At 41.4% G+C, this 21,035-nt stretch overlaps 1 protein-coding gene across 1 annotated transcript in view; it reads right to left on the reverse strand.

The window, feature by feature from the left end:
- Positions 1-1,973: 1,973 nt before the first annotated feature.
- Positions 1,974-21,035, reverse strand: part of Tmed10 (transmembrane p24 trafficking protein 10) — a 32,243-nt gene continuing 13,181 nt past the window's right edge. Inside the window, exons 2-5 of the mRNA XM_031355877.1 lie at positions 17,745-17,856; positions 13,711-13,784; positions 5,531-5,657; positions 1,974-4,899 (exon numbers count right to left, since the gene is read on the reverse strand). Coding sequence (XP_031211737.1) covers positions 4,778-4,899; positions 5,531-5,657; positions 13,711-13,784; positions 17,745-17,856 — 435 coding nt within the window. The 3' untranslated portion in view covers positions 1,974-4,777. The remainder of the gene's footprint in view (positions 4,900-5,530; positions 5,658-13,710; positions 13,785-17,744; positions 17,857-21,035) is intronic.

The following is a 21,035-nucleotide window of genomic DNA, read 5'->3' on the forward strand; positions in this document are numbered from 1 at the left end:
TAATATTTGTAACATACTAATTAAATACACTGCTGATACTTAATTCTACTTCTTTTACTTTTTTTGTGATACTGCAACATTTTAAATTATGTGTGTTGCTCATATATGGGAGGACATCACCAAGCAGAAAAATTTATAAAATATGTAAATATAATGAATACGACGTGAATTTATTGAAACAAATTAATTCTAAGTTTTCTTTTTTTGTTGTTTTTGTTTTGTTTTGTTTTTGTTTTGTTTTTCCAGACAGGGTTTTCTCTGTGTAGCCTTGGCTGTCCTGGAACTCACTCTGTAGACCAGGCTGGCCTCAAACTCAGAAATCTGCCTGCCTCTAATTTCTAAGTTTTCTAAAGATTATTTTAATTTCCTATGTATGAGTGTTTTGCCTCCATGTGTGTATATACAGTATGTGTATACCTCGTGTCCATAAAGCTCAGCAGGTGGCATTCCTGGAACTGGAATTACAACGTAGGTACCAGGAACCAAACATCTAATACTGCTCTCCTGCAAGAGCAACAGCAAGTGCTTTTTATCACTAAGACATCTCCCTAGTCTGTTTATCAGTTTTGCTGAGTTCACTATGCTAATACATCAGTGAGAAAACACTTTGGTGTGTATGTGTATGTATGTGTGTATATGTATGCACATAGACGTTACAGGTCAGCCTTATGTGTCATTCCTCAGGAGCCATCCGTCTTGGTTTTCTTGAGACAGTCTCTCACCAAGACCTAAAGCTCAGTGGTTAGGCTAGGCTTACAGGCCAAAGAGCCCCATGGCCCCCTTGGCCTCTCCAGTACTGGGATTATAAACATGGGCCACCTCTTATGCACAGCTTCTTGCATGAATGCTAAGAATCAAACTCAGGTGTTCATGCTTCTGTGTCATTTTTTTTTTTTAAGATTTATTTATTATATGTAAGTACACTGTCTTCAGACACTCCAGAAGAGGGTGTCAGATCTCATTACAGATGGTTGTGAGCCACCATGTGGTTGCTGGGATTTAAACTCAGGACCTTTGGAAGAGCAGTTGGTGCTCTTAGCCGCTGAGCCATCTCTCCAGCCCCCCTGTGTCATATCCTTTACGGACTTAAGATATCTTCTCAGCTCCACAAAGCATTTTTTGATGTTAAAATGTACTTGGCCAGGTATGGTGGTTCATTCTTTCAAACACAATTCTTGGACAATTGAGGCAAGGGGACTGATGAGTTTGAGGCCAGTCTGGCCTAGGCAAAGATTCTGTATTAAGACAAAACAAAACAAAAACCTGGAAAAGTATTAAAAAATATTTATTGTAGGCTATGGATTTACTAATAATTTGTATGTATATGTAGCAGTTAGTGATCTATATTATTTATTATTTATTTCATGTATGTGAGTACACTGTCACTCTCTTCAGACACCGAAGAGGGCATCAGATCTCATTATGGATGGTTGTGAGCCACCATGTGGTTGCTGGGAATTTGAACTCATGACCTCTGGAAGAGCAGTCCATGCTCTTAACCTCTGAACCATCTCTCCAGCCCCCATTAATAAGGAATATTCATGAAAAATATTAAAAAGTAAAAGGGGAGGAGAAATTGTCCTTTGTTGTCTGGGGTACAGGCCCCAAAATGCAAAAACAACCCCCCCCCTGGGTTCTACCTGAAGGGACGTTTCAGGGACAAGTCAAGGGGGAAACTGGAGAAAAGGACTCCAGACTCCAGTGACAGCTGCAAGAAAAGGTGCTCCACAGCAGCTTACAGTCCAGACTCTGAGGACGCACACGGGATGACTAGTGACATAGAAACACATGTATGTAACGGTTTACTAGTTCACATAGAAACTCTATCCATCTGCACTAAATCAGTGATTAACATTTTTTTTCTTTAATTCATCAGTTTTCACTCCAAGTACTTTAAAAAGCAGCAATATAGAGGAATCATTGCTCACCCAGATAAAAGGGCACTAAAGATTAACAGACAAATACACCTCAAATGGTTTCTGCTAGCCTTTATTTGTGAAAGTTTACACAAACATCTTCAACAGGTGAGCCTGTATAAAAATCCCACATGCCTCTTCCCATTAACAAACAGAAGATGGCTCTGACTGGGGACTCATGACAATGGGATGGAACAAGGCTTATTGAAACTGTATTATTCTCAGATTATTTTGAATATGCTGAAAATGGAGGGAAGCAGATAATATACCTGTTTATAAAGCTGATATGCTTTTGTGCTAGCCTATTGTCAAAGGCAAATGCTCGTCAATTAAACTGAAAGCACAATGTCCAGTTTGGTTGGTTTTGGCATGAATCAAAATGATCAAAAGGACTTGAAAAAATTTCAGTCCTACAAAGCTTAAGTTTACAGTTGTTCTTGGAAACAAAAACATGGACAAAATGCTCTAATTTTCTCCTCTCTGAAAACAGAAATCTAATAGAGGGGCTGTCATTGCTCATTAAAGAGGGGAAGGCACAAGTCAGAAAATAGGAGTCTCCTGTTAGGCTAATGGTACAGGCAGACTATGGTTCTACATTTAAAAGTCTAGGGATGCATTTTGACCCAAAAGTTTATTCTTTTATTGTTTATTCTTTTCATACTTAAATTGTTCTTCTATCACTTGATATGTGAATGTCACAGATTTCTGATCATCTGCTGTTTGCCATGGTGAGGACTTGCATGCTAAGCTCTTAGAAGACCTATCATTTTTCAACAGCAGATGGCACTGTTGTACCAGAGAACACGACGCCAAGCAAGAGGAATTTATGGGAGTCCTAAGACAAAGAAGGCTTTTGAGTTTATAGTAACTAGAACCTTAACAGAACAGCCTGAGACTTAACCACATAAATCATTCCCGTTCACCTTCATACTTCACCCAGGTCATCTTAACGGTGTTATCTGATAACTTCAATATTCCACTTCCTAACTGCAAGCAGCATGGGCCTAAGCCCTCCTGTAATTCTCAGAACTGCAATTAAGACAAGCTCTGTAACAGGTCAGCAGGGTTAAAAGATTACAACACTTTCCCAGGAGAAGTGGGAAAGACGTTAGATAATAAATGAGTATTGTTCCTGTTTACAAGCATTTGTACCTACATCCCCCCAGTGCTGGCAATCGGCCCAGAGTCTTTGTATGTTAGGTGGGTACTCTACCTACCTGAGGTACACTCCCAGAACTGCCTTGAGGCACCTATAACTTCCACCAAATGAACCTTGGCTTTGTTTTTACAACATATAATTTCAAGTATTTACTGTGACATTCCCAGATGTCCAAGTTAAACCCTGTATGTCAAAGTCTCAGAGATAACACTGAAGAATGGGAATTAGATCAGTGATTGGCCATGCATGAAGGGCTGGTAAAATTTACTCATTTTTTCTGGTAGAAGTTATATGAAAAGTTCAAGCAACAACCCATTTGATAGAGGCCCCACACAGAACTCAGCAGTGAAGTGAACAAATGATCCATGTAGAAATGGGCAAAAGCCACCAATAGACATTTTGATGGACATACAGATGACAAATGACACGCACAAGAAAGAAAGGATGTTCAACACCATCTGCCATTATGAAGATGCAAATTAAAACCATAATGAGATATTATAGGTACCCGTTCAAGGGGCTAAGTTAAAATAGTAATGATAAAAACTAATGAGAATGTGAAATGTAACATGCTCTAGCCACGCTAGACAAGAGCAGAGAAGCTTCCTTTAGAACTACACGTGCTTCCCACACAGCACAGCAATTGCCCTCTGAAGCATTTATCCCAGAGTGATGAAAACTTACATTCATATAAGAACTTTAGTAGTTAAGGGCCAAATCCCCAGGCCCACCCACAGGACCTTTAAGCACAATGCAGTACCATCCATAACCTGGAGGAAAATCAGTATGTGCAACACCTTTGAGAGGCACCTCACGGGAATTATGCTGAGTGGAGAAAGTCAACCTCCAAAGGTTACACCCTTGATGACCCATTTACGTAACAGAGTTACAAAGGTTCAGAAAAGGGGAGAAGATTAGGGAGCCAGAGCCAGAGGTGAAGAAGGGAGTGGCTAGCTACAACAGGAAAAAAATGAAGACCATGAGATGGAACTACTCTACCTTGAAATGTTGAAATGATCGACAGGATCTACAAGTGATAAACTGGACAGAACTAAACACACATAAACAAGGACTTCAAGCAGTTGAGCACAAACATTTTAATGGTCTAAAATGAGATTTTCTTTTAAGAGATTATCTACAGTTCAAAGCTCACTTTTTAATGTGTCCCACCCATGACCCTTTTAGGAGACATAAAATTATGAAGGGTATCACCAGAAGCTATGTAAACATTTCTTCTAAGGACCAAGAGAAGTTCAAAGTGTTTTCATAAGGAAACCAGAGACAACTGATATCAAAGAGCTGACCATGGTCAGAGAAACCTTGGGAGGAGAACTAGAGTGAAGGATCAAGGCAATGAGCAAGAGGGAGAGAAAAAGCAAACAGCTCAAACAGATCCTGTGAGGCGACCCAGGACAAATGCTGGCTTTGGCGTTATCTAGGTAACCCCTGTTTGTTGTTTTGTTTTTTCCATAGGCGACTTTAATAATCTTGTTGCAAAACCAGTCCAAATCCTACTGCATTAAAGTTCTCATTGACTTGTAGGGTATAGGTGGAGCCCATGTTCTCCCATACCAAAAGAATCAGTTCTGGCAAGAAAGCTCAGCTGTGCCTTGATGGTACTGTTAGTAGGGTGGCCTTGGGCTAGGCCAGGCATGTCCCAGCGATGTTCTGCTGGCTCCAGGGGACAGAAGACCGAGCATCGTTACTCTATCAACTTCTTGGCCTTGAAGAAGCGACGCAGGTAGAAGACCTGCCAGGTGGCTAGTCCAATGAGGCAGAACATGGAAAAGATGCTGAAGTACAGTACCCGGGTGTTTGTGGACTCTAAAGAAACAAAACAATAATATTGTAAACAGAATGGAGTAAGTTGCTTCAGTTGGCTAAACAATGGCCAGGGAGGAAAGACAATCGATTACCCTCATTCTCTCCGTAAGTCTCAGAGTTCAAATAATTAAAGAAAGCAAGCAAGCAAGCAAGCAAGCAAAGGTGGGTATGCTAATACACCTGTGATTTCAGCACTTGAGAGGCTAAGACAGGAGGATCCTGAGTTCTAGGCCAGCCTGGGCTACATAGCAAGACCCTGATAAGAAGCAGTGCCTCAGTGGTATACCACTTTTTTAGCCTGCGTAAGGCTCTGAGTTCCATCTCTAGCCTGGTTTCATTTTGCTTTGCTTTTAATCCCATTTAAAATGTTAAAAATAACAAGTTGGTATGACTTTGCTACAAACTAACCAAAAATATGGTCATTACATATCACAAAAGAAAATGTCATTCTTCTGAAAACCTAGCCAGCTGATTTACCTTTTAGTAACAATAGCCCTAAAAAAAGCAATTTTCTCTCCCTAAATCATATTCCACTTTTCCCAAACTGAGAAACATGCATGTTAGCATTCAGTGTCCAGAAACTGTCTCCGTTATAGCTCACTCCCTGAGAAGCGAAAGCTAGCCCACTTACCATTAGTGTCCCTCATCTCCTCTTCCCGCTTCTTCATGTAGGCAAAGTCATTAACAATGGACTCTGAAAGGTCCTCCAGCCGTCGTAACTCCACCTCCAGTGGTTTCAGTTTCTCGACTTTTGCAATCTGGAAAAGATTAGAATTAGGAGCCGACTCCCTGAAAAAACTGCTCAAGTAAAGAACACCAAAGTACAAAACAAAACAAAGACATCTGGAGGAGCAGAGTCTCCTCCTTTTCAGCCTAGCACTGTACCCTCCTGTGAAGAAGTAGTGCAGGGCAGCAGTTAGCCAGTGTTGGAAGGAGCCCAAAAGAAGTGGGGGAGGGGTATGAGCAGAATGCACCATTTACATGTCTGTATACACATTCAAATCTTCTGTCAATCATCCTAAGATATTTTAAAATTCAGCTTTCTACCTTTCCCTACAAACTATATTTTTCCACCTTAGATCTTTCATTTTGATTAAGATTTCTTTAAGATATGTGTAGTAGTGATTCATCTAAAGCCAGCATTCAGAAGGCAGAAGCAGGAAGATCTCCAGGACAAGGTCAGCCTAGTGTACAAAAAAAGACTCCAAAACACAGCTAGGGAGATGCTGTAAATGGCTCCGTGGTAAGATCACTTGCTATGCAAGCAAGAATACCTGCGCTCATCTCCAGCATCCATGTTTTTAAAAGCTGGCCATGGTGATGCATTATTATTTTTTTTTTTTTTTTGGTAAATTCTCTCTTTTTTTAAAAGATTTATTTATTATATATGTAAGTACACTGTAACTGTCTTCAGACACCCCAGAAGAGGGCATCAGATCTCATTACAGATGGTTGTAAGCCACCATGTGGTTGCTGGGATTTGAACACAGGACCTTTGAAAGAGCAGTTGGTGCTCTTAACCACTGAGCCATCTCTCCAGCCTGGTGATGCATTCTTTTTTGTTTGTTTGTTTTTTGAGACAGAGTTTCTCTATAATGGCCCTAGCTGTCCTGGAACTCACTCTGTAGACCAGGCTGGCCTCAAACTCAGAAATCTGCCTGTCTCTGCCTCCCAAGTGCTGGGATTAAAGGCGTGCGCCACCACCACCCGGTGATGCATTCTTGAAACCTCAACTTTGCATTGTAGGATGGAGACATGAGGAGGAGCTCAAAGGCTTGCTAGCCTAGCTGAAATAGTGAGTTTAAAGCTCAGTGAGATATTCTGACTTCAAAAAAAAAAAAAAAAAAGGTTGGAGAGCAACAGAGCCTGTGCACCATTTCCAGCAAAAGCGAAGAGTTCAGTGGAAGGCTGTTAAGGAAAAGAGTTCCTCAGCATTCCTGACTGCAATAAAGCACTTGCCATCGCCTTTTCATTCTTTAGTAGGCAATAGACACTATAGTTAGTATGGCAGCTTCGAGAGTCATATTAGGTCAAATGTACATAGAAGAAAGCATGTGCTCCTACAGTATCACAGAGGAACTCAAAAACAAAACCAAAAAAACTAACAGGTTTTTGCATATGTAAGTCATACAACACTGGGCTTGACTGTGTTCAGAGTCAAGTGAAATCATACATTTGCTCAAAAAATTAACCTAAATCTACCTTGACAGCTCTTTGGTTCCACTTCAGAGGCAGCTATAGTTACTAACTCAGCATAAGGTTTTGCAAACCTTATTAGAAGATATACAGTGTTTACAGTTTTATAGTGTTTCTAGCTGAGGGTCCAGGGTTGCCATTAACCTAGTATTTATCTGCACAAAATTCTCCACAGAAAGCCGAGAGTAGTGGCACATGTCTTTAGTCTCAGCACCTGGGAGGCAGCAGACTGTAAGTTCAAAGCCAGACAGGTCTATATAGTGAGTTCCAGGACAGTCAGGACTACATCCTGTCTCAAAGAAACAACAACAAAACAAAAAACCAAATCCAAAACCCAACCAAACAAAAACCCATAGAAAATGTACTAATAAGACATATAATAAACCAAACTGTCTGCTTAACATCTTCCCCCTTGCTCTGTACTTCCCCATCTAAAGCTTCCTGAATGAGACAGAGAGAGGCAACAGTATGAAACTTCTTAGACATCAATTATTTAAGGGTCCCCAAATAGAAACTTGCAAAAAGGAACTGGAAGTGAAACTGAGGTTGTGCTCCAACAGCTAGAAATATATATGCATGTACATTATTATATATATATGTATATATATATATATATATATATATATATATATAAAACATATATATGCATGCATGCTAAGGATTGCTGTGAATGAGGCTGGCCTGGGTTACCTGGGTTATAGAGAAAACACACACACACACACACACACACACACACACACACACACACACACACCAGCATTTGGGAGGTAAATCAGGAGGATCTGAGGCTCTAGGGCAGCCTTGCCTATCATACAATAAATTTGAGGAGAGTCTAGGCTACACGAGACCTTATTTAAAAACAAACAAACAAATAAATGGATGCATAAAAGATGAACAATTATACCAGGTCAGAAGGGTCTGATTTAGATTTCTCAGACTATTAAGGTCTGAGACCTTCCCGGTTCTCCCACTGCTACTACTCTCATGCTTGTAGGCAAAAGCATAAAACTTTAAAAGAAATTCCAAGTGCGTTCTCCAGAAGACCATCTTCACTTGCCCAGGACTAAGCATCAATGACTCTACACACTAGTCAGTCCAAACATAAAACAAGAACTCTCAAGGCTGGGACCACATTTCACTAGCATGCATGAAGCCTGATCCTCAGCACTTCAAGTAAGTAAAATTCACACTTGTTAAAAAGAAAACGAAAACCCACCGCCACCTCTAACGGCTGTTCTGCTGGTCTAAATGCCTGGCTTAATGCTCCAAGTTCTAGAAGAACACCAGCTTGTTGTTTCAAGCAGACAGATCAGTACTCTGCTTTTTTCTTTCTTTCTTTTTTTTTTTAGGAACTTTATTTTCCTGCCGTGGGAGCTGCTGACCAGTCCTCAGTGGTTGGCTGTGCACTCCAGTCTTCTGTTGGGAACTGCTTTTTTCTCCTAAGGCTGAAAAGGTGTTTTCCCCCTACAGCTTGATAAAGGCAGGCCATGACAATGTGAAACAAATATTCCACTAGGGGGTGCCACTCTCCTGATATGTTGCATGTAGCCATTAAATAATCTCAAGAGGATTAGAGGAACTAGGTACTCATTTTATGAGTCCATCATTTTACAGAGGAGGAAACTAAGAATCCCATAGTCACCCACTTCTTAGTGGCAGACTACAATTTTCAGTGGCAGACCAGATTAGACTAAGATGGTCTCCTGAATCTCTAGCCAGGCTCCGGCACTTATTTAGCATCAAAACAGCAGAGCTGTGCTGTAAGACAAAACTAAAGAACATAACCCTTGAGTTCAGAGCGTAGTCTCATTCTACCCCACCCTACTTACCCACATCTTAAGTACTCTGCATCTTTTCTCCACATAGCCCACTGCCCAGAGAAAGCCCTCAGTATCTACCACTCTAACGTGACTCGTTCATATTGCTTAGGAAAAACTAAAGCTCTGTGGCCTCTCCCTGACTATGCACCTTCAGAGCATCAATAAATTAAGCTTTTCCTAAAATGTATCTGTCTGCCACTCTGATGATGACTTAAACCCAGGGAGCTCCCAACCTCACCTGTATAGGTACTGAGAAGATCACTAATCTGCAAGCAAAAAACTAAAAATAAATAAGCTCAACTGCTTTAAGATCCATGGTAAAAGCCTCCTGCTTCTGTCAAATTAATTTTCGACCTTCATGGCCTCCCTCAAAAAGCCAAAGCAGTTCCCACAAGCTCCAAAGGCTAAGGCTATGTGAGCTGGCTTCACAGAACAGTGTTAAACTCAGGCACTGAACTTGAATGCTCTCATTTGGAGTGTCAGGATGGCTTGGACAAAGGAAGCCCTCCACTAGCCTCCGTTCAAGTGCCTTACTCCTGTCCCATCCTTTAACTTAGACTGTACAACTGGTGTATGGAAGCAGACTCCCCCCTTCCTGCGGCACTCAGAGAACCAGAACACTTGGGAGTCTTTAGCTGCGGCGTCAACTATGCTTGGGGGCACCTTCTGATAGAATGACAGACTAACAGAATCTAGCTCAAATAGGACTTCCTCCTGTTGAAAATGTGGACATCTACAGGAAGAAAGGTCAGGAGTTAGGGGACAAACTGTCTTTGTCCCCCCAGTTACACAATCAGGGAGTCTATCTATGCAAACAGCTACTCTAGTTTCACCAAAGAACAAGCTGCTTTAAAAAAAAAAGAAAGAAAACAAAAAGGCTAGATTCGCATACTGAATCTCAGAGATGCTGCCATCTAAGGGGCTGAGGCCAGGCAGTAGCAGAAGTCCTTAAAACACAAAGGGACTGAACATCCATTTCTGTGTACAGAGTACCTTTTCTCTTTATATTACAGCCAGTATTCTGTCTCCCAAATATAAAATACGTTATATTAAGACTATATTGCAATTTTACTAAGTCCTTCATGACATTTCAAATAGGCTATTGTACTACTCTGTCCCACTATTAAGACACTGATTAAGCTGGGTGTGGTGATACAGGCTGGTAGTCTAAGATTGAAACGATTGATGGTTTGAACTAGCCAGAGGGCCTACATAGTTAAAACTCCAGGCCAGCCTGGGCTACGTGGTGAGGTTCTGTCTCAAACAATAAGGCATTACTGCATTTTACAGGACAACAGAGGACTTCGGAACTGAGTCCACATTCTTGAGATGTTGGATGTGAAGGAAATTAAATATGCTGCCTTCCTGATCCCAAATGGTCCAAATCCTTTTGGGATAAAGGGCCTCCATTATCTCCAAAGCTTAAAATTAAATGTCTCAAAAACTCTAAATACGCTCAGTACTCTCTGGCAATTAACTAACTAGGGAACACAATGTTTCTGTTACCCTTATCTTGGCATAGTAGTTATTAGCCTGGGACAAGCCATAGCTATTTCTAAGCAAGGTCCACAGGGTCTAGGAGCCAAGCATAGACTCAAAAAATGGACTGATTTTGGCCAGTCATAGCTACTCTAGACCTTTGCCTCAATCTGTGCGGGTATTGGGAGCTGGGAGGAGGGAAGTCATTAAAGAAAGTGGCAGGGAAGAGTTCGTGGTTAGGAATCTTAGAGCTGTGTTGTAATCCATGTGCGTAAAAAGCTTAGGACATGCCAGACATCCGAAGCAGGAAGCAGGCAAAGGAAGCGATGTAGTTCCTTTCCTCTAGGGATTCCCCTCTTATATTAAGCAGAAGGTCAAAAAAGATAAAATCCTTTTCCAGCGTTAGTACTGGAAATGCCAGGAATTCCAATTCCTGTGGTATGTGGTATGATAGTGGCATTTACACCGTTCTTTATACAAAGCCACAGTAATGCCATTGCTTTGGGGAGAGTATGCTAAGTCTCCAGTTTAACAGGGTTTCAGGTACCTTGTTATTTAATACATAGATGCTTAATGACAGGACAAAGTTACAACAAGTTATACAGTAGGAAGCAATCAATGTCTTTGTTTCAGAGAATGACCCAAGGGCAGAAAAAGCAGCAGTAACAACACACTGCAAACACTGTACCCATTCTTGTAATTCAAATGAGCTATCTTTTCAACACTCCCAGGCTCAGGGAACACAGTGGAAGAGTCAGAAGGAATGTAAGCTCTAGTGGACATGGAGTGTTGAGAAATGCTGTGCTCTAGACATGACATGGCCCTTGCGCACATGAACTCACAGCAGCTATAAAAGATCTGAACAAGATCAAGCCAGTCAAAATTCCAGCATCGATAAGGGAAGGTCTCAGGAGTGCCCAACCTAGCTGAGGAACTACTGGCTGTAGATGGCTGTGTTTTTTGGGAGTGTGGCCACTGTTAGGTGCCCATGTGCACAGGACATTACTGATAGCACTAACTAGACCAGTAGTCACGACACCTGGGGGTATTGAAGAACCCTTTCACAGGGTCACCTAAGACCACTAGAATACACAGATATTTTCATTATAAATATTTATAGTGGCAAATTAGTTATGAAGTAGCAACAAAAATAATTTTATGGTTGGGGTCACTACAACATGAGGAACTGTATTAAAGAGTCACATCATCAGGAAGGTTGAAAACCACTGAACTAGATTCAGTGGGCTATAAAAAAGAAGATGTGAGGGGCTGGAGAGATGGCTCAGTGGTTAAGGGCACTAATTGCTCTTCCAAAGGTCCTGAGTTCAAATCCCAGCAACTACATGGTGGCTCACAATCATCCATAATGAGATCTGATGCCCTCTTCTGGGGTGTCTGAAGATAGCTACAGTGTACTTACATATAATAAATAAATAAATCTTTGACCTGGAGCAAGCGGGCCAGAGAGAGAAGAAAAAGTGCCTGAAGATAGGTGCAGTGTACTTATATATAATAAATAAAGAAATCTTTGGGAAAAAAAAAGAAGACATGAAGTTAAGAGACATGTCTGAGAGGGTCTGGGGCCATCGGAACAAGCAGAGTAGGGGGATGTAGTCAAAATACATTATGTGTATGTGTGTATACACACAATTTTTCCTAGTATTTTATACCTCACAATAACAGTTTAGCATGTTATCTTATAACAGTTAACAAGATTCTTCAGAATTTTGGAAAGTTAGGATTTCACTTTTTCTGGGTGATAGTCGTATATACCTTTAATCCAGAACTTGGGAGGCTGAGGCTGGTGGATCCCTGTGAGTTCGAGGCCAGCCTGACCTGCAGAGTAAGTTCCAGGACACCCAGCACTATACAGAGAAACCCTGTCTTGAGAAACTGGAAAACTTGTTTTTTCACTTTTAAACTCATCAATTAAAGAGGCTCTCCTGCTTTATTTCTTTTAATTAAACAAGCCTGGAGATACAAGCAATTTAGCCTCCACTGGGAATGTCTGATATTCGTTACTGTATCATTTGCTTGTTCTAACTACTGCTTCCAAGTAACTCTGGTTTCACTCAATTGAACAAGTGAACAAGAAAAAAAGAGGAAAAACTCTGTGGACTTACAGTCATTATGCTACCACTTCCTGATACACAAATGGCCATCACTTCCTGTCTGCTTTGAATTTAGGACATTTTCCTCCCAAAATCTGGACAGAGCAACGTCTGTTCTCATTTTTCAAATTCTACCTATTTGATCACTTTAAGCAACTTTTCTTCATATAATTAGGATACACCAAATGTCCATTTCCATTATTCTGTAATACTTCCTACCAGAATAAAAATGTCTGCCTTTCTTTGTTTTTTGGGGGACAGTGTCTTGCAATATAGTCCAGGTTGACCTAGAATTTGTCAAGTAGGCAAGACTGGCCTCACACTGTGGTGATCCTTGTACCTCTACCTCCCAAGTCCGAAGATCACAGGGCTGTACCCCAAAAACCTCCTTCAAATTTCTACTCATTTTTAAAAATAATTTATTTATTTTTATTTTATGTGAATTGGTACTTTTCTTGCATATGTGTATGAGGGTATTGGAACTCCTCAAGCTGGAATTACAGACAGTTGTGAGCTGCCATGTGGTGCTGGGAATTGAATCCAGAACCTCTGGAAGAGCAGCCAGTGCTCTACCCGCTGAGCCACCTCTACTTATTGCTACTATCCCTTCTCTCTTGCAGGTCTTTGTACCACTCCACCTTCCTCCTTCACTTTAACTGCAAGTGATTTTTGGCTACTACTTAAGAAATAGCACAGCTGTTCAAGACTAACCAGCGTTTGAGTCTACACCCTAAGATATACACCTACTTGTTGGTCGAGGTGAGGGAAAGGGATGCTCTTAGGAATTTAAAAAAAAAAATCTTTCTTTTGATTGAATTCTATTTAAAACTTTGTGTTTGTGTGTGTCTGTGCATGCGCGTGTGTCTGTGTGTGCATGTGTGTATCTGTGTGTGTGTGTCTGTATGTGTGTGTGTTCTGCCCCAGAATGCTAGTGGCATGACTGAGCTCTTTACCATACACACCAACACACATCTGTACAGACAGCTAGTTTAGTTCACTGGTCATAAACAAAGCCAGAATTATGGTTCAAGTCTATTAATACAACCTTTTGTATTACCAGGACCATAGCTGGTTGTCACATGACTGCTGAGAAAACCAAACCTTGTGGGCCAAGTGTGGTCACTAGCCTCATTAGGTCACATAAGCCTCACAGCTCTACAGCTCTGAGTGCTACTCCAGCCTCTGTCTGTTGGAGCAGTACATACCTCTTCATAATTTTTCGCCTCTACTCCATGCTTCATGTCTAGAATCACGAGTTGGTCAGGTATCCGCCCTGCTCCTGAGGAAGAAATCAAAAGGTTCATTGTGCAGAATACTTAAAATTCCGGGAAATCACCCACCCACCATCCCTCTCCCTAACCGTATCTGCTCAATAGAAGGAAACAGTCATAACTCCACCCCCACCCCCAATTCTGCAGCAGCAAAGTCCTGGCTTAAATCACCAACAAACACTGCCGACAAAGTCTCCATCTGTGCTGGGGACTGGAAAGCAAGCAGGGCAGGGCGCTGGCAAACATCTCGAGCAGGACACAAGAGACTGTGACTGGTACAGGGGGCAGACTAGGAACACTCACAGCCTCGCTGCACTAAGAAAAGCTCAAGTCACGGCAATTGGAGCTGAATGGCAAGCACATCTACACAGAGTGGGTGCCATTTCTACATCTCACGAGCAACGCTCTGCCAGAGTCTGAGGTTGTCCACGTCTCTTAGAACATGCTAAGTTTAGATTACTTAAAGCAAACCTCGGCATTGACTTTGACTCAAATGTTTTCCAAGGCAAGACCTATTTTAATAGGTGAATAAAAAGTTTTCAGGATATTCCAATTAAGCATTTGAGAGAAAAGCTCAAAAAACAAACAAAGACAAAAACAAAAACAAAAACCAAATTTATAGTCTGTGAGTATAACTCTCAGGGATGATTCTTTTTTTTGTTTTGTTTTGTTTTATTTATTTGGGGGTTAGGGGAGTTGAGACAGGGTTTCTCTGTGTAGCCCTGGCTATCCTGGAACTCACTCTGTTGACCAGGCTGGCCTTGAACTCAGAAATCCGCTGCCTCTGCCTCCCAAGTGCTGGGATTAAAGACATGCGCCACCATTACCCAGCTCTCAGGGATGATTCTTAGAAGGAAAATGTTTATTTGGGATAAAAGGTCCAAGCAATGTAGCAACGAGAGCAGAAAATGTATCTGATTTTGCCAATCTGAATTAAAATCCTAAGAAGGAAAAAGGTAGACTCAAAAATCCTCAGAAAATGGTTCACAATTTCCTGGGTTTTACTATTTATAGAATTAAAAACTGCCTGCATGAAATTAAAAGTCTTAGGCAAATCTAGTGCTGTTTAAGCACTGGGCTTTCGTGATGTCATTAGCCAAAGAAAATGTTACTGTACCCTTTGCTGCCTGAGAGACAGCAGAGATTTTCTAAAACTGGCTGAAGTCAACTCAAAGAGAACTGATGGAACTGCACCAGTGAGACTTTCCACAGGTACAATGTCTGCCTTCAAATGATCTAATGATAATGTAGGACAGACAGATGGACGCATGCACTCACATGCTCATGTGCCCCCCCCCCCACATGCTTACTTTAACTCCAGCTATAGTTAAAACGTGAAACACTGTGTTTGAGTGAGTGTGTATGGCACATGTGGAAGCCAGAAGAATATGAGATCCTCTGGAGTTACAAGTGGTGATAAGATCAGAAAACTCTGTTCCTCTGGGAGAGTAGGAAACACTTTTAACCAATAAACCAACACTCTAGCCTCCTCCCCGCCTTTTAACATAGGGTCTCCCGTAGCCCAAGCTAGCCTACAATTCACTATATAGCTACTAAATCTGACTGTGATCTCCTGATTCTCCTGCCTTCACTTCCCAAGTGCTGGGACTGTAGACAGTAAGTCAAACATGAATGGCTGAGTACGTTTAAATGACAATAAAGAACAACTTTTGGAGAAACTAGAAAGATCCACTGGAAATCAAGAGAAAAAACACTGTAGGAGAGATGCTGTGTAAACATGAAGACCTGAGTTCAAATCTCCAGCACCTGACATGTAAAACCCAGACATGGTAGTGCACGTCTGTAATTCTACTGCTCCTATGGCATGGGACTCAAGGCCAAGTCAAGAGAGCCTTGGAGCTCTCAGGCCACTAGCCTATGTACTCAGCAACAAAGGTGGAAGCAAGGACCAAGACCTACAGTGGGTTGTTCTCTGATCACACACATGCAAATGCTCAGGGCACACACAGAAACACACATGGATGCAACCATATAGCCATGCAAAAAATTTAAATACCCAAACAAACGAACAAAATAAAAAACATCCCAAACTAAATAACCCTACAAATTCAAAACTAAAGTATCCATAGGTGCTTTCTGAATATTAAACTAACAAGTCTACAATCAAGGCAGCCAGACTAGCCTCTTTGCCCAAATCCCACATGTACTCCTAGGAGTGCATTACCCACAAATGTGATAAAAACCTTTGCATTTCGTCCTTATGTAGAAGGAAAGATGAGTCAGTAGTTCAGAGTACTCGTTGCTCTTGTACAGGACTTGGGCTTGGTTCTGAGCACCCACATGGCATTAAATAGCCATCCTTAACTCTAGATCCTGGGAGATCCTATGACCTTTTCTGGCCTTCTCAGGCAACAGACATGCATGTGATACACATACATACATAAAATAAATTCTATAAACAAAGTAAATAGATAAGTAAAACCTGAGAGGAGGATGTCCTGCCTAGTGTTTCCTCACCTTGACACAAGACAGAGTCATCTGGGAAGAGAAGCCTCAACTGAGAAAATGCCTTCATCAGATTGCCTCTAGGTAGGCATTTTCTCCATTAATTAATGGTGTGGGAGGGCACACATGGGTAGTGTCACCCCCGGGCAAGTGTTCCTGGGTGGTATGAAAAGGTGGGCTGAACAAGCCTGAGAGTAAGTCAGCAAGCATCAGTCCTGCATGGCTTCTGCTTCAGTTCCTGCCCTGACTTCCTTCTATGATGCACTGAAGCTGTAAATGAAATCAACCTTTTCCTCCTCACGGTGGTTTGGTTAGCATTTTATCACAGCAGCAGAAAGCCAACTGAGTTAGGTTATAGCTCCATGGTAAAGAACTTGCCTTCCATGCCCTGGGCCCTGGGTTCCATCCCTAACCTTGAAGGTAGGGGTGTAGGAGTGGTGACTCCCACTCTCCACCCAGCTCTCAGGAGGTGTGAGGGCAGAAGGATCATTGGGAGTTTCAAACCAGCCTGGGCCATATAGTGAAGTAAACACAGCTCTTAGTCATCTCCTTGGTCTAAATGGTCAGATCCTCTCTTTCCTGGTCTAGGAATGTATTTTACTTCTGTTAGAGTACCACCCAGATAACGCAAAGCCCTGGGTTCAATTTCCACTTCCACTATGGCAAAAGAGAAACAATAAAACCCTGCCTTTTATCTCCTACTTTTGTATTATTTTTTCAAAAAATATGTTTTTAAAGATCCTCTCACTTTGTAGGCCAGGATGGCCTCAAGCCCACAGCAATCCTCTGGCCTCAGTTTCCTGAGTGCTGGGATTGTCGGTGCACAGTATACCTGCTTCTTGTCTATACCTCTTTTCTGTCTGTGTGTCACGGCATAAGGCATTCACAGTTCCTGAGCCCAAGGAAACTGCAAAGCCTCTGACCGATCTGAGCAGAAACTATATGACTTCTTGTGCAGAGGAATAGTTATCCAATAGTTTCCTCGGCTGATTTGAAAGCTTTAAAGAATCTTTAGAGTTTTAAAACAAACAAACAACAACAAAACCTTTCTAGTAATCTCTCTGCATTTGCGTGGCAAATGGATAACCTACTTTTTGCCTTTCCAGATTCTATTAGAGCAGATTTAGGTTCACAGCAAAACTAACGGAAAGTAGTCAAGATCTATCCAGTTCTAGAGGCCCTTACCACTGCACAGGCAGAGAGAGCCTCCCGCATTACCAGTGTCTGCCACGGGATCTATTAGCACCCATAGCACATGTGATGGTAGAATAAATGTACCATGATCCTTACACATCATTATAGTACTAGACAGGAGATTCCACTGCCCTAGAAACCTCTGCACTATACTTCATCAACCCTTTACTCCACACACACAATCTTTTAAAGATGCATCAAAGGCTTCAAGTACTCATCTCTGCATCAGAATCCAGTGCCTCCTGTAGCAGGTAGCTCTGAGAGCCGGAGGAGAGGCTTAACACAAGGAAAACATGGTGACTACTTACCCCTGCTCTCAAAACACACTTCAAACATGTCATAGTCTTCCGTGGTAAAGGCAAACTTCCCCTTAGTTGCATCCTCTTTGGCATACAGAATATGGCCAGCAGAATCTGTGATCTAAAGCAGAAATAAGGAACTCTGAGGAAGGGCAATTATAGAAACTGGGGAGGCAGATAGGACATAAAAAGACAGCCAGGGGTCGGGGATGTTGGTGTAATTCCAGCTTCAAGGGGACCTTAGGCCTCTCTCCTCAAGCACCCGAACATGAATACACACAAACATGTACACACAGGCATATACACATGTACAGAGACACACACACATGTACCCTACATTCTCTCTCATACATATACACAAAGTCGATTAAAAATAGACTCTCTCTTCAGAAATACATCTTTGTCATTCACAAAAGATGATTTGTTTCCTGGAGGGGCACAGCAGTCCTCCAAACTTTTAACTGCTCCATTGGTAAAGGATCACCAAAGGACGGATGAAGGGCACACCTTGGTAAGGGGCCACATGTAAAGCACAGAGATGACACAGCGATTTAAGGGGCTAGAACCCAGGCTGCAGGCTCTCCTCGCATGGCCACCCCTCACTTAGGAGAGCAAGCTACTTTGCAACGTAAAACTCAAAAAGGAATAGCTTCCTGACATTAGACTCGAGATGTTCATGTCCTCTGTTAAAGTGGAATTCTTTTATAGATAAAAAGGGATTTTTTTTAAAAAGGCAAATCTCCCTACCTAGCCCTGGAATTCACTATAGACAGACTGGCCTTGAACTCAGAGAGACCTGCCAGTCTCTAAGTGCTGGAATTAAAGGCATGCACCACAATGCCCAATCTAGAGGTGAAATCTTAAAAGTAAAATTGAGTAGCACACATGCAGATCCTTCTGCTGACATGTAGCCTAGGCTGTCCCTGAATCTGTTATGTAGCAGATGATGACCTTTAGTTCTTCATCCTCCTATCTCTTCAACTTAGCAAGTACTGAATAAAGGCATTTTTAGCTCATATCACAGCCTATTTAAACATATACACATAAGCATTCATGCCATTTTTATTTATAAATATATTTAGTATGTTATAAAACTTTACCATTTTTAGCTATTTTTCCAAAGAAATTGTGATTCAACACTTTTTATTTGACAGGGCCTGACTATACAATCCTGGCTATATAGATCAGGCAGGTCTTAAACTCACAGAGATCCACCTGCCTCTGCCTCGAGAGTACTGGGATTAAAGGTATGTGCTACCAACCTGGACCAATACACTCTTCATATGTGTTGATAAAATAAAACACCTTAATTATTTAAAAAAAAAACAAAACTATTTAGCTGGGTGTGGTGGCACATGTCTTCAATCCCAGCAGAGAAATCTCGGTGAGTTCAAGACCAGCCTGGGCTACACAGAGAGACCTTGTGAAAATACAAATGACAAAACTATAATGTATATGGGTGTTTTGCCTGCTGCATGTATATCTGTGTACTATATGCATGACTGGTACCTACAGAGACCAGAAGACTGTGTCAGGTCCCTTGAAACTGGAGTTACAGACAGATGTGAACTGCCAATTTTGTGCTGGGAATTAAACCGAGGTACTCTGGAAAAGCAGCAAACGCTCTGAACTGCTAAATAACTCTCCAACCTCAAACACCTTATTTCTCAAGCTGTTGATGTCTTAAAAAGCACAGCAAGCTGGGTGGTGGTGGTGGTGGTGGTGGTGGTGGTGGTGGTGGCACACGCCTTTAATCCTAGCACTTGGGAGGCAGAGGCAGATGGATTTCTGAGTTCAAGGCCAGCCTGGTCTACAGAGTGAGTTCCAGGACAGCCAGAGCTACACAGAGAAACCTGTTTCGAAAAACCAATAAAAATAAAAAAATAAATAAATAAGTAAAAATAAAAAGTATAGCAAATCCAGACCTACAGTACAAACTCAGCCTAAAAAGTGACCACTACTGCTCTCTTCTGAAGACAGCAGTCATTACAGGACCTTTCCCATAGTGGTCCTGAGAGCTCGTAGGGACTGCAGAGGCTGTGAACTTCTGGATACTCTGTTTCAACACAAAGCTGCTGAAGCTCCAAAGAGCTCACAGACAGTAAGGAAGAAATGACCAGACCACACACTTATTTGATACCATCTTGTCCCTTTGTGTATAATGATTCAAAATGCCTATATAAAATTTACATACTAGGTATATAAAAATATTGATGTGTATTTTCTTTTGTTCCATCATACATGGAAGTAGAAGCACTTTTTGTTTTGAGACAGTAGTCTTAGCCATTCTGAACTAACTGTGTAGAAAGGCTGGTCTCGAATTCACAGGCATGTACAACTGGCTAAGTAGAAGCACATTTTAAGAGTAGTTAATTCTGAATGGTGAACAGTATTCTATGTATGTATGTATGTATGCATGTATGTATGTATGTGTGTGTGTATATACATATACATATATATATATATATATATGATTTCTGATAAGGGGCAGGGGCTATAACACACATGTAGAAGAGTAAGGGCAAATTATGAAAATTGTCTACCATGGAGATTCTGAGAATCCAACTCAAATCAGCCTTTTTTTTAAATTTTTCTATTTTCTTAAGTTTCAACAACGTCGTACGTTAGCATCAAAAATAATAAAGCTATTTTATTTTGAAAAAATGATAACTAAAGAAAGTTAACTTATTAGTTAAGTTTGAAAGGATTTATTAATAAAACTCCTAAATTCTCTAATAATCCCAGTGTGGTGGTTTGAATAGATATGGCCCCATAGATGCATGTGTTTGAATGCTTGGCCCATAGGAAATGGCACTATTAGGAAGAGTGGCCTTGTTGAAGTGTGTCACTTTGGAGGCAGGCTTTGAGGTTTCCTATGCTCAAGCTCCACCCATTGTGGATCTCAGTCTCAGTCTCCTCCTACCTGTGGATCAAGATGTAGAACTCTCAGCTCCTTCTCTAGCACCTTGTCTACCTAGATGCTGCCATGCTTCCTGCCATGATGATAATAGACTAGCACCAATTAAATGCTTTCTTTTATAAGAGTTGGCCTGGTCATGGTGTCTCTTCACAGCAATAAAACCATAAGACAACCAGTTAATACTAGTTTAGTGTTTCTGCCATTCCTATCATCCATTAATTTGTAAAACATTTAAGATATTGAGATCTGTGGTCAGTGGGTAAGTGAGGGCAAGGGTAAGAAATAAGAAAGCCTCATCCTTCCTCCTTCCTTCTCTTCTTCCTTCCTTCCTTCTCTTCTTCCTTCCTTCCTTCTTTGTTTTGCATTCCTTGATGATTAAT

This window comes from Mastomys coucha, unplaced genomic scaffold (assembly GCF_008632895.1).
Source record: "Mastomys coucha isolate ucsf_1 unplaced genomic scaffold, UCSF_Mcou_1 pScaffold6, whole genome shotgun sequence".
NCBI classification, from domain to species: Eukaryota; Metazoa; Chordata; class Mammalia; order Rodentia; family Muridae; genus Mastomys; species Mastomys coucha.